The sequence below is a fragment of the Danio aesculapii genome, chromosome 22, assembly GCF_903798145.1.
Source record: "Danio aesculapii chromosome 22, fDanAes4.1, whole genome shotgun sequence".
NCBI lineage: Eukaryota > Metazoa > Chordata > Actinopteri > Cypriniformes > Danionidae > Danio > Danio aesculapii.
Window position 1 is genome coordinate 9,132,856 of NC_079456.1, and position 14,633 is coordinate 9,147,488.

General features: G+C 35.6%; 1 protein-coding gene and 1 long non-coding RNA gene across 3 annotated transcripts; one reads left to right on the plus strand and one right to left on the minus strand.

The window, feature by feature from the left end:
* Positions 1 to 430: 430 nt before the first annotated feature.
* LOC130215497 (SLAM family member 9-like) lies at positions 431 to 7,693 on the plus strand. Of its 2 annotated transcripts, none has more exons than XM_056447313.1 (4): positions 431 to 509; positions 1,600 to 1,899; positions 4,653 to 4,931; positions 5,054 to 7,693. In XM_056447313.1, the coding sequence occupies exons 2-4, from the start codon at positions 1,629 to 1,631 to the stop codon at positions 5,224 to 5,226; spliced, it is 723 nt and encodes a 240-aa protein (XP_056303288.1). In that variant the 5' UTR covers positions 431 to 509; positions 1,600 to 1,628; the 3' UTR covers positions 5,227 to 7,693. The 2 variants fall into 2 exon arrangements, with proteins under 2 accessions (XP_056303288.1, XP_056303287.1); XM_056447312.1 differs by lacking the exon at positions 431 to 509 and adding an exon at positions 1,089 to 1,162.
* A 4,369-nt stretch (positions 7,694 to 12,062) lies between these two features.
* On the minus strand, positions 12,063 to 13,445 carry LOC130215501 (uncharacterized). Its single transcript, XR_008835712.1, has 3 exons — positions 13,388 to 13,445; positions 12,361 to 12,480; positions 12,063 to 12,112 (listed from the first exon to the last, which is right to left on the minus strand). It is a non-coding gene; the product is annotated as an uncharacterized LOC130215501 (long non-coding RNA).
* Between the last annotated feature and the right edge of the window lie 1,188 nt (positions 13,446 to 14,633).

The following is a 14,633-nucleotide window of genomic DNA, read 5'->3' on the forward strand; positions in this document are numbered from 1 at the left end:
TAAATAAAATATAAATAATATATCATATTATTCAATATATCACATTGTTATTCAATATATCATATTATTATTGAACATCATATTATTCATAAAAATCAATAAAAAAATTTAATGATAGATCAACATTTTAGGATAAAACAGTAATAAAAACATTAATAATCAGGTATATTTACAGTGATTCATTTATAATAATCTAGGTGTGTGTGTGTTTGCAAGGCGTTAATGTATTGTGCCGCTAGAAGGACAAAGTCAGTTTTTTCTTTTAGTCTTTTATTGTCTAACTCAGTGAAATGTGGGTAAATGCTGTGTAGTTTGGGGTAGAATGTTTCTCTGATGTGCTGATAGTTTGTGCAGCGGGTGAGGAAGTGTTCCTCTATCTCCTCTGCCTGGGCACAGTATGGGCATATGCGGCTCTCTGGGTTGCCATGTCTGTATCGGCCTGTCTCTACAGTCAGACTACGAGGACTCAGCCTGTATTTGTATAAATTACTGTCCTTTACTGCACTCAGGTAGGTTGCCTTCTCTCTCTCTCTCTCTCTCTGTATGATTGTGCGTGTGTGTGTATGCTGTTTTGGCTCCTGTTTTGTCTCCGAACTTCAGCCCATCTTTGCACCCCTGATCATTTCTAATCATTTGTCTACAGCCGTTTAGTTTGAGTTTTGTCCTCATACGCCATCTTCTTGGTATGATTTCATCTGGATTTTGTTTCTGGTGTTTTCTTTTGTTGTTTTGGTGATTTGCCTTGCCTGCTCTTGTTTTTCCTCCATTTTACATTTGAAGTACTTTTTTTGTATTTTAAAATGAAGCTGCATTTGTCTGAATCTTGACTCTTCTGTCCTTCACATAATGTAAAGACATCAAGATTGTTGTTGTTTACTGATGTGCCTTTTATAGTACCAGAACAAACCGGTACTGAAATATCACAATGCAGAAACACTTCATTACTAAATAAGACCAGGCAAGAAAGCATAGTGACTGTTAGGAGGTGCTCTCAGAAGTGTCACTTTCATATCCGTTTTAGCCAAGACCCATTTCTCTGTTTGCAATAACTGATCTCTCGCTTGTACAGCTGAAATCTTCTGTTTTTTATCTGTTCTGATGCTCAAACTGAAGAAAATGATTCACCTGATTGTCTTTAATTTGACCCTATTGTATCTATTTGGTAAGTTAGACATTTGTACATCCCTGCTGAAAGAAAACCAGCTTAAACTAGCCTATGCTGATTATCTGCTCAACTAGCCTGGTTTTAGAGGGGTTTTTGGCCATTTTGACCAGCCTGGTTTAAGATGAACATAGCTGGTTTTTGGCTGGGCTCCCGGCTAGGCCAGTCAAGCTGGTTATCTGGTCAATTCCCAACCTGACAAGCTAACACCAGGCTGCAAATGGTTGAAACCAGCCTGGGAATGGCCAAAACCCCTCTAAAACCAGGCTGGTCGACCATCTAAAACCAGCCAACCAGCGTAGGCTGCTTCAAGCTGTTTTTTTCCAGCAGGGAATGGTGTTGAAATCAGGGAGTTATTTTACAATGTCACCTTTAGGTGTGCATTCATTAAATTTTCTAAAATATTTAATTAAATTATCATTCTCTTTCTTATTCAGGTGTGTCTGATGCTACAGTGAAGCCAGTGATGGTTGGAGAATCGGTTACTCTAAAAATACAGAGAGACGGGGACATCGAGTGGAAGTTTGAAGATCGGAACATTCTTATAGCTAAGATCAGCAGAGATGAAATCACATTGTATGATAAAGTTCTTGATGGGAGTTTTAAAGGCAGACTGAAGCTGGATCAGACTGGATCTCTGACCATCACCAACACCAGAACAACAGACTCTGGAGATTTTAAAACAATCAACACCAGCACAGGAAAGCTTCTCAAGACATTCATGCTTACCGTCTATGGTAAGAACACCCTGTCTGATCTATATAGTCACATTTTAAAAACTGTACATTATGGTTAGAGTTAGTCTGATGGTGGAGTTATGGGTGTTTGTAAATTGGCAAATTTATTTATGCACTTTATGTAAAACTAAACTGTTCTTTAAGTTGTGTTGCTAATATAAGCAGGATGCTGTATTATATGCCTATATGACTCAAACTAATTCAGGGCATGTTTGCACAGCAAAGATGATGTGCTTAAAATGAATTTAGTTTTTGAAAAAAGATTCTCATTCACAGATTCACAAAAAAATAATAAAAATGCTGTACATGGCTTGCCAGGCCAGTAGGTGGCGATGACACATTATAAAGAAACATTTATGTGCCCATATGCAGTCCTGTAGTTCTCCATTGTTATTTTGGTTGTCTAGTGTTCGCAAATGGCCACTCACAAAACATTTTCTACACATGAATATTAATTGACAATTTTCAAATTTTTTTATTTACATGTTGATATTAGTGTAGTTTTCAAAAATATGAAGTTTGGCTATGTTTACACTATAGTGATTTGCAGCTAATAGCCTATATAAAAAGTGATTTGCCCATTCATTTACATAATTTTTAAGGGTCTGAAGACCCTTAGCTGCATTTTCACTATCGTTCCCAAAGGTTCTCTTTTGGTAATCATTTCATTCCATACCAATCCGAGTCAGTCAGCATTGATACAGTTTACTTTTTCATTGTGGTGCTGATAACAGAGCACTCTGGAATGTAAGGCTGCATTTCCACCGAAGTTTTTATTTTTCCCTCAAACTGAGTGCTTGTTTTCTGTTATTGTCAATGGTAGTGCTGTTTTTTTTATTTATTAATTTATTTTTTTTTAGCTCCTGCAGCATAGCAAGGCTCTAATCAGGCATTTTACGTTTACCACTGAGCACTCATTAGTGTCACTTTTGAGCTAGCCGTCCAATCACAGTGAAAGAGGGATGGGAAAATACCATGCAGCTGTCAATAAATAATCTAAAAAAAGACTTTCAATTTAAAATGGACCATTTTCACAAGCCTGTTATGACACGTTTAATGGTCATCATAATCGTAAATCCTTGAAAGTTTTTAATATTTTGAACATTTATATGGATTCATGTATGCGTTATGTAATCCTTGTATCAAATGACAAAAAATAAAAGAGAACTTAGGCAAGGTGTTTCTAATGCAGCGTAAATGGGGCTGAGAGTAAATTTGACCTTATTCTCTCCTCTGGCTGCGGTTATCATTCATTCATTTTCTTTTTGGCTTAGTCCCTTTATTAATCAGGGGTTGCCACAGTGGAATGAACCGCCAACTTATCCAGCACATGTTTACACAGCAAATGCTCTTCCAGCCACAACCCAACACTGGCAAACACCCACACACTCCTATACACTATGGCCAATTTAGCTTATTCAATTCACCTATTGACCTTATTCTTCAATGCAGAAGTGCGCTCGTTTTTGCGATTTGTTTTAGAATTTCCGATTCAGTTGCCTATCGGAGAAATAACTAGGAATAATAAACGGCAGAAAACGGTCAAACTACTTCTCTACCAACAAGTATTTGCATGACTATACAGACAAAGTAGAATAATAAAATAAGAAAATATCAGTTTACAGCATCAAGCAGCAGAACGAGCTGTTTTTAATATCTAAAAATGAATGGAAGTGAAAGAGACCGGAAGTTGAGCCAAATTTACATGGCTGCGCCCACTCATCTGCGGAGAATAAGGTGAATAGCACATGTCTTTGGACTGTGGGGGAAACCGGAGCACCCGGAGGAAACCCATGTGAACACGGGGAGAACATTCAAACTCCACACAGAAACGCCAACTGACCGACCCAGCAGAGGCTCAAACCAGCAACCTTCTTGCTGTGAGGCGATTGTGCTACCCACTGTGCCACCGTGCTGCGGTTATCAGTTGCACACTTTTTTTTTTTTTTCTCCTGAAAGTCTTGATAACACCATTGTGGAGTTTTTCTTTTATCATTTCAGCAAACAGGATTGTAAAAAAATATTTGCTGTACTCTCCAATTTACTGCACTCTAAGTTTACCTAACTATTATGATGCCTTCCACTATACTGAGAAACACGGAAATCTGAAAAGGGTACAGCGTAGATACTCTGTATCATAGCAACCAATTAAAAAAATGCTAGACTGCAAGTGTGTTTTAGAACAGCACTCGCAGTGAACACAAAGCCTAATACAAATTCCGTTGTTACCTTGGCAAAGCATGGGAATGGGAATAAAGCGTATGGCAATATGGATGATTATCAGATATTTCTGTATTTGGAACTCCTTTTTGATAATTACTTAGTTGCATAATGTCTTCTGCTTGCATATCACAACTTCATTTAGCCATTTTTGTGACTCTGCATGAACAGAGATCATTTTGACAATGTTGTATGTGGTGTTTGTGCAGAGAACCACATGGCAAATTCTCTGTGTTTACTAAGTTGTCATAAAACACACTTTAATTTTGCACTTTCCAGCCCCCAAACATGTAAAAAGTCTGAAGTTAGAATCATTGTGAGTTATACTCTCAGATTTCCTTTCATCCAAATTCACCTAATCACATTATTCCTCTAAAGTGTAATGTTTTTGTTAATATAAAATTGCGTTCCTGGAAAACCATTTTACTTCCGGTTTTCTGTAGTCATTGTAGCTCCTGTTGACAAATCTTACTGAAGTTTATTAAGCCAGACAGTGGATACTTAAATCTAATTTATTCTATAATGTTTTCTAGGTCCTCTTCCGATTCCTGTCATTTCCACCGACCCAACTACATCTTCAGAGTCCAGATGTGTGCTGCTGTGTTCAGTGGTGAATGTGAGCGCTGGGAGTCTCTCCTGGTACAAAGGAAACCGTGTATTGTCCAGCACCAGTGTGTCTGATATCAGAAGCAGAATCTCTCTACATCTGGAGGTGGAGTATCAGAATAATACCTACAGCTGTGTGGTCAACAACCCCATCAGCAACCAGACCACACATCTGGACATCAACACACACTGTAACACACGCTCAGGTATGGCAGTGATGATACTAACAATTATTAGTCAATTTCACAATAAATAAGTAGATAATACAAACATTTTAACACTGCTAGTTTAACACTTTATCCCTCATAAATTTACCTCTTTTCTAAAGCTGTGATCCTATTGACTCTCCCTGTTGTGGTGGGCATGAACGTGGGCGTGGCTGTCGTCACAGCCATGGTGACTGTACTGGTTTATAAGTTCATATCCCGATGTCTTCGAAGGAAGAAGCATGCTCCGGAAGAAGCAAAAAACGCCTATTCATCTCTAAATTATGCACTGTAAAAATATCCATAAATTAGCAGTTCTCTGTATTTTGTGATTCATAATTTTATTTTTCATTTCCCCTGTTTATTTATGCTTTAGAATCACATTACGAGAGCTTGATCTTTCTTCCAACAATGTTTAGTCTTAAAAAGCTTGAAAAAGTGAAATTTCTCTCCAGAGATGTTTAATAGGATTTAGGTCTGGGCTCTGTCCCTCAAGGACATTCACCGAGTTGTTGTGAAGCCATTCCATTGATATTTTGGTGGTGTGCTTTGGGTCATTGTCCTGCTGAAAGAAGAACCATCGCCCCAGTCTGAGGTCAAGAGCACTCTGAAGCAGGTTTTCATTCAGGATGTCTCTGTACATTGCTGCATTCATCTTTCCCTCTATCCTGACTAGTCTTCCAGTTCCTGCTGCTGAAAAACATCCCCACAGCATGATGCTTCCACCAACATGCTTCACTGTAGGGATGGCATTAGCTTGGTGATGAGCGGCGCCTGGTTTTCTCCAAACGCAATGCCTGGCATTCACTCCAAAAAGTTAAATTTTTGTCTCATCAATAATCAATTAAAGTCACTTTGTTAAACTGTAGAGTTGAATTTTCAACATCAAAAGTTGACACCGCAGAGATCAAGCTCCTATAATGCAACTCAAAACCATAAATAAACAGAGAACACTTACAGAAACTGTTAATTAACAGACATTTTTTTACAGTGCAGTGAATCACTCCCCCCATTGGGGTAAACATCATTTACAAATGGAGAACTCATTCACCGTTTGTATTCACCTTAGTTTGCAACAAGAAATTAGCTAATTTTCCATGAATTGTCTGATCCCACCTGAATGACGATTAACCAAAAGCATGCAGTAAACATTATTTGTTCTACAAATCAGTTTGTTTCAGATACATATTTACCAAATATTTTATTTTAATGGGGTTCAAGTGTGTAGCTGGACCAAACCAAAGAAAACTATTTTTAAACTTTTTGAGATTGAATTGAATAGTCCTAGCATTTTCATCCAAAATAGCAAAAGTTATCAAAACAAGGGTGAGTCTCAATCAGCAGACTTGTTCAGTAGTCAGTGCACTGACCAGGGCATCAGCCATTTTAAGTGCTGTCTCAATCTCAAAATTCTTCTAGTGCACTGAAACATTCGCATCATGAAAAGTCCCCCAATGCACTGTGAAAGTTTGACTCATGGTCCTAGAGGTCTGTGAGAAATTTGAGGGCAACAATTTTGGCTTAAGAACCAATATTGTCAATAAAACTATTCATCACATAATCACTATTATTTTATAAATACCTTCTTGTTTGAACTTTTTCTAGACTGGGGGTGCCCAAACTCGGTCAACTTTTATCACACACACATGAACCAGCTAATCAAGCTCTTACTAGGGCTGCATTCTAGTCCAATTTTTTTTATTCCCTTGCCTAACTTCCCTCCATCTTGCGTAATGTAGTCAGTGACATACATCCGAGTGAACAAGTGTCCACTGGGAGCATATGAATAGGTTTAAATGGCAAGCCCTAAATGCAGCACTTGGGAACTACACTGTTGTGACCTCTAAAATTTGCATTGCATTCTAGGAAATATAGTATAGGTTTTGGAGTGGACATGAAGTAGACTTGCTCCCACTGTCAAAATTGAGGGATCGAAGGTATGTCCATGTAAAGTTCACTTGATGAAGTGGAACGCACTTTAAAATGGCAGCAAAGATTCCTCAGAGGGAACAAGTGAGGAGAATTAAGCTTGTGAACTGGAACACAGCCTATGTATATACTAGAAACTTCCTGGCAGGTATGTTGAAGCAAGATGAAGCTAAACTCTGCAGGACACCAGCCCTCCAGGACCAAGTTTGGGCACCCGTTTCCACAAAAATTTGGCAGAGACAAGCTGAAGAGAGTCCTGGCAAAAACATCAGACCCAACCGTTCTCGATTAACACAATAGCCAATGCCAAATTCACAAGAGCATGACAAAGTGGACATGAGACTATTGGTGTGTACATGTCATTTTTCAAAGGGCACTTGGGATTGAAGAAAAAAAAAAGACCGGCCTAATTAGCTGTTTCAATCTTCAGTGCTCAACCTCATAAAAAAAAAAAAAAAAAAAAAAACCTGCTATGTCAGCACAGCGCCACCTTGTGTTCAGGAGCACATGAAGCTGTATCTCAAATCTTCCCCACCGCTTAATATGATAATATTATTATCATATTTAAAAACAAACTTCGGAGTTTACGAAAACCTTGTGTGGTCATAAACCTGCTAGTCTGGCAATTAAAAAAAAAGCTTTTGGCTTATAATATCAAAACGGTTTCAAAATGCTTGAACCCCAGTTTCTGTTTGCAGCATTTGTTTTAAACATTCAGCTTAATTATGAAACTGATGTGTCAATGTATGTTGTTAATATACGTTTAATGTTGTCATCTCCTTTGTATGCTTTCTAAGTGTCTAATTTATATACGTGTGGTGATGCTTTTAAATTTCTGTTTTTTTTAAGTTAAACTGTATGAATTTTTTAAAAATCTTATACAAGCCTAATGTTAACAATTCAATGCCTGAATCACATTAAGAGCAGATGCAGCTTATTAAATGTTAATAACTTACTATTACTAATAATTATAGTACAACTCTCTTTTTACATTTATTAAATAAACTTGCTTTCATCTAAAACTTGATTCTTGAGCCTCATTTATATTTTGGGGTGCGGGGGGATTAGGTTTGCAAACACAATAATTCAGCTCTGCTTTAGGTTAATTGTACATCTTTGGTCTGTTAGACTTGTAAGTCAGCATATAACAGTTTTGCATGTTTCCATGTGCTAACTGGAAATAAAACATGGCCTTTAGACATGAAGTAAAATAAACCATTAGATGGAAAGAAACCTGTTTGAAGCTGTCATATCTTAATAGATGTGGGTGTGTTTGTTAAAACAGCATTCTGGGAAGCTGCTGACCGCTAGATCATAAAAGCACTGAGAGGAAAAAGAGTCAAAAGGAGAACTGAGCACACTCACAAAAATAAATGTGCGCACACACATGAGTAAAAATATATTCCATGCTAATCTAACTTTGATCTGCATGCTGCAAAACTATATTCATGCATATTCAGCAACATTGCTAAGAGCTTCCATGTTGTGTACCTTCAATTCTGGGCTATATATCCGAATGTCGTAGAAATTGAGATTTAATTAACATTTAGCGCACTCTAAAAATGCTGAAGTTTGTAACACAACATTGGGTTAAAAAGTGTAATTTAATTTAAATAGAAATAAAATAAGGAAGTGTCTGGGTTGTCCATATTTGACCCAGCGTTGTTGTAGTGAACAGACAGAAAGTCACTGCTGGAGCATCAGCCTTTCCTATAATGGAAGTCAATGTTTACAGCTTTCTAACATTTTTCATGGAAAAAGAAATCAATAAAGGTTTGTAATCACTTGAGGACGAGTAAATATTAAGTACTTTTTCCTTTTTGGGTAAACTGTCTCTTCAATAGCCATCAATGTAATGCAAAAACACATATCAAACATTGAGATCACAGACAAAGTTGATTGCAACCCATAAAAACAGACACTGTGGCCCTCTGCTGGATAAATAGTCAAAACACTTTGTTTCTCAAACTGACAAACCTGCCAATATCTGCATAGTCAAAAGACTGCAGACCACTGTAAAAAATATCTCATATGCACTCATCCTACTTACTTATGATTGTAATTCATTAACATGGACAGGTTCAACTACACTGTCAAAATGCTTTTCTAACTTAGATTTTTTGCCTTGTTTCCAGTTTAAATATCTAAAAAAATTTAAATCAAGAAACATTTTCTAGACAAGCATCACATATTGTCTTGTTTTAATAAATAATGTGTCGAAATGAAGCAAATTTTTCCTTCAATCAAGCAATATAATAAGCTAAATAATGTCAAAAGGAAAAACATGATTATTTTGCTTAAACCATTGGCAGATTATAATCATTTTTTAAAGAAAAATCTCACTTAATTTTGACGTTATTTCTTAAAATAAGACTAGAAAGTCTAGTCTAGAAAACGCTTCTTGATTTAAGAATTTTTTTAGGATATTTTCACTAGAAAAAAAAAAAAAAAAAATCAAAGAAAAGCATTTTTTCCAGTGTTTCATATCTAAAGCTTTCAAAACATCTACAGGTTTTCAGGAAGGTCTGTTTAACTCACAGATTACTCAGGATTTCTTGATTGTGGCATCTGTATAATTACTGATTCATTCAGGGTGTTTCTGGAGTCATCTGGAAGAAAAAAAGGAAAAGAGAGAAGATCTTCATCTATTCTGTAGTTATACATATTCAATATCACTTCTAACATCTGATAGAGACAATCAAAATGACCAATTTTCTAAATTATTCAACTTTGTCACATTTGTGGGTAACACTTTAGTTTGAGTCATAATTCATGTTATTAACCACTGCTTATTATCAGCCTATTATTAAGATATTAACTGTTCAGTAGTAGTTATAAAGTATGATCTTATTATGCAGCCCTAGTCGTAACCAAAATCTTCTACCTTACTACAGCTAATTAGTAGTTTATTAAGATAGTAGTGTTGATTAATGGTTTGTTAATACAGTGAATTGTGACCGAAATTAAAGTGTTACACATTTGTGTTCTTTTTGTTTGTACTGGAGTCAATTTTGTCAGGTAATTTTTGTACATTTATTCAAGTGTTTTATAATTATTTTTCATCCACCACTGCTAATAAATGACAGCAGACCACAAAAGTTAAGTGGCAAAGATATATTTGACAATTTGTAAATGATCTTTTTTTTCAGGAACACTACATAACTACACACTATGCATCATTTATTAAGCATTAGCAATTAGTTCATTCATTATTTGTTAAGCATTACCTCTAGTGGATGTTAGTAAGCAGTTTATAAATAAAGCTAAACATGCTGTATTGTTGACTTATGAGCACACATATTATGTGCTTAATGATTGTGTTTTCATACTTTTGTTAATGTTTAATTTTTCATTACTAAATTCTTTTATCGTCTCAACTTGATCCAGTTTTGTGTCCTAATCTAAAGTTAGCACTAATGCAAGCAGCAGGAACAAGTATCCGACATAGAAATCTACTGTTAGCACATTATTTGAGTGGAATATTGAGTTATTTTGAACTTTGACCATAGCATATGCTGGTGCTTTTGCGTTTCGGTCAGTGCAGCAACAAACCATTATTGCATGGCTCAAGCTATTGAAATACATGTATTTCATGGCACTGCGGTTTCTGTGTCCAGTGTAAAAGCTGCTTCACATTGTGTGATTACTAGGCTGGGGGGAGAGTGAAATGAACACGCTGAACACTGCTGAATAGCCTTTTTTCAGCTCCTATTTTCCCCTTTTTTCTTTTTTTGACCCGCAAACTAATTTTATGGCCGAAATTTCTGTACATCCCTGTAGCACGCCAAATACAAATACAAAAAACAGACACCACAAGCAAAAACTACTGAGCAAAGCAAAAACAGCTGATGATGATGATGATGATGATGATGATAAGATATCACAAAAGAGCAGACAACCACAACACAACGATCTCTAGTGTACATACAGGGCAAAACCAGCAGTGACTGTGACAGTTAATAAGATTAAAACCACATACATATAAACAAATAAACCTAAAACTCAAAAGGTGTGTTAAAAGAGAGAAATTAGAAATATTTTGAACTACTGTATATTACAAAGATTTATACACCCAACAAACTTGAGCAGATATTGTTATTGCAAAAAGTTTTCTGGATTAATTTTACCTACCATCAATAGGGGAACAACAGAACAAAGCATTGATAGCTGAAATAACTATAGGGAAATTGCATAGTGCAAAACTGAAAGCAAATAAAACTGATGGATATTCATACAAAACAGTAAGATTCATTCATCATATTATATAAGACAAAAAGGGGAAAAAGAGTCGGACCAACAAATAACAGAGGAAGAGTGGACAGATGTGTGTCACACATGAAAAAAAAAAAACACAAACTAGAGAGTTTGGATGGAAAAATCTGATGAGGTTCTTTAAAACTCCTAAACTGTCTGCACTGTGCGAGTTATTAAAAGTTTGGGCTCCCGTTGGAGACAATGTGAAACCTCAATGGCTAACCATTTTCAATTTTTTTGTGCTTTCCCAAAATTACAGCCCTTCAAGTATGAAGTAATGACTGAAATAAAGAAAATAACTGGAGAAGAAATGGACTACTCATTCATTACATTATTCTGTACCTTGGGAACATGCCAGAAATTGTTCAAATTTTTGACAAATACTTAATTCAAATACTTTTGGTAAGTAGCAGAAAAAACAAACTGGAAAATGGTTTCAGATTAATCCTCCAACAAGGACTCAATGGACAGGAATTGTAAAGGAAATACACTGTTTGGAGAGACTGACGTTTAACTGAAGACTTGGTTCAAAAAAGTGCAACAAATATTCTCAAAACAGACAGAGTACGTCTTTGTAAACAGTAAGTGATAATGTGCTTCAAATGTATTGTGACTTGATTTTGTAACCCCTATGACAACTGCTTTGCCCCCCATCCACCCCCTCCTTTTATTTTATTGGTAATTATTTTCTTCTTCCTCTTGTTTTTTTTCCCCTAAATTAATAAAGTATTTAAAAAACACAGAGTGGCACAAACAAAAAAGATGCATCATCAAATATACACAAACTAATCAAACACAAATATGATTTTGTTAATATCATGCAGGTCAACAGTGGACAAACACAGACTTCAGTTATTGCTACTCTAAACCAATTTCAACAGAGCTTGTGTTAAAATGGCTTATGTGCTGACTAACAATGTTAAAACTCTACAATGGCGTATTTTAATACTTACACATCTGACATTGTTGAACAGAGAACTCTCCTTTTTGCGCCTCCTCTGTTTAGCAGCACATAGAAACAAAAGTTTACTAAATACTTGGAAATTTGAATCAATCATGCAGTCACCATTTTAAACATGCAATACACTATAGCTTTAGACAAAATAAAGAGGCTGCTCCAAAAATACTTGATTTATGAAATTAATAATGTACATTTGTAATATTAAACTCAACATCATAACTATTAACTATATATGGAAAAATGCATTATACAATTAACACTCTTCTGAAGCACTACATCACTCACTTTTAGGAAGAAATTTGTGGCGATGGTAAAACACAAAAGCTGCTGCTCCTGCAAACACCAGCAGAAGAACGATGACAGATATTCCTGCCGCAGCACCTGGAGATAAGCCTGAATCTGGAACTGATCAAGAAAAACAAGAATGAACACCATAAACATTCACTACTGTAGATCTGGTAGGTTAATGTTCGTTAATGATCCTTGACTAATTACATATAACGATTAAATAATGCAATTAAGATTACAATTGGATCTTTATGCACAAAGTATCCGTCATCTTAGAATGGTCAATTTGTCATCATTTATTGTAATTGTGATTTAAGATTGCCCTCTGTTTGCAGAGGCTGTAGATTAAAGGTAATAATGTTAAATATTGTTCAGTTTTTTAACCTTTTCACTGGTAAGTTTAGAACGTCTCTCTGAGTGAGGTGTGAGTTTCAGAACTCTACACTGTATTCCATTTTAGTTTCCATGGTGACTCATCAAGCTTTTGAAAATCTGTCAGTTTCATTTTAATTTCTGTACATTCTAAATCCATCGTGTGTGATGATTCTGCCAGGGGCTCAGAAATAACAATCCCACATACTGTTAAAACCCCTCACTGCCCAAATGGTTAAACAGACTAATTGTTTCAGTTAATAAGATGGGTATTAACTGAACTGTAAAACACTGATTTGACTGCCGAATCATTTACAAATTATTAAAGATCATGGCTTCAGGTAAATCTGATATGATACTTTTACATTTGTTAATTAACATATTGCATTTGTTCAGCAAAATTAACAACTGAAGTTAAATCTGATACATACATGCAGAAATCTACAGCTGATGTACATTGACTAACGCTTAAGTGTTGACAAAATAGTTTTGGCTTTTTATGGTGGTTTAAGTATAAAACCTAGAAAAGACAACAGCATATTGTGAAGCAAATTCTGTCACCTGTCATATTATAGCTGTAACTCTGTAAGAGTGTTAAAACAGTATAACTAAAATTGACTGGTCAGTGAACAAAAAATAAAAGAACCCTCACCACTTAGAGTAACGTTGAATAACCATTTTGAAGTCCCACTGTCATGGTTGATCTCTGCTTTATAAAGTCCAGTGTCTTTGGTTTTGATGTTCCTAATGGTCAGAGATCCAGTTTGTCTGTTCAGCTTCAGTCTGTTAAATCTCTCAGTGTCTTTGAGATACGTGGTCTTGTTGTTATTGAATTCAGCAATGCGTAAAGTTTCAAACCTCCACATTATTCGAGTGATTTCCTTCATATCAAAAATGTTAGTTTTAAGTGTCACAGTCTGTCCCTCCATCACTGATATTGGCACATTCGTTTCAGCACCAAACACACCTGCAGAACAAACAGAAGCAGCATCTCAGAGACTGAAACACTGCTAAGAATGTTAGTGAGAAATAATTTAAAGAGAGAATAAGTAGTGCCTTTTTAAAATAATTAACCATTTTAATCATTCAGCTATAAATAAAAAACAATCAGTCAGCCTGTCAAAGATCCTGAACAAATAATCCATATGAATTTTTTTATTTTATCCTTCATGAAAACAGCTTGTGAATTGTAATCAGTTACTGATATCAAATTAGGCATGTCAAAAAATCTGTAGTCAATAATATAATCCATTGATTACCATTAATCATTATTATTAATTAATATGAACTATTAATCATGATTACCACCTCAGGCAATCCATCTCATGAACACTTGATGATAATAATTGCGAAACCAACATCACTACTTGCCATACACTTTTATACACATATACACTTATTTAACAACACATTTTACATGCCAATTTGCACATAACAGCTGCACATATAACGTTGTATATAGTAATAAACACGTACATACACTTGTCAATCTGTATATTTGCACTCACTACTTACTTCTATTTTTTAAAATATATTTATTATCTGTTTTTTGTCCTGTCTCTGTTATCCTGTTGCACTGTAGAAGCTCTGTCACGAAAACAAATTCCTAGTATGTGTGAACATACCTGGCAATAAAGCTCTTTCGGATTCTGATTCTGATACTGATTAATAGTAACGCTATCCTGCTATTGTAATTCTTTTCCTGTTTCTGGCTGTGTTTGCACAGTAGGTGTTTGCCTTTCTTATCAGACTACAGTCTGCTTGAACATGGCTTCTTCATAAAATATAAAGGTATAAATATATATATGGTCCCACATTTCCAGAGGTACTACTGAGTACTGTCTGGTGTTGGAGCAAGCAGCGGGCTTTTAAGTAGTAGAGCCTACTCTTACAGCATT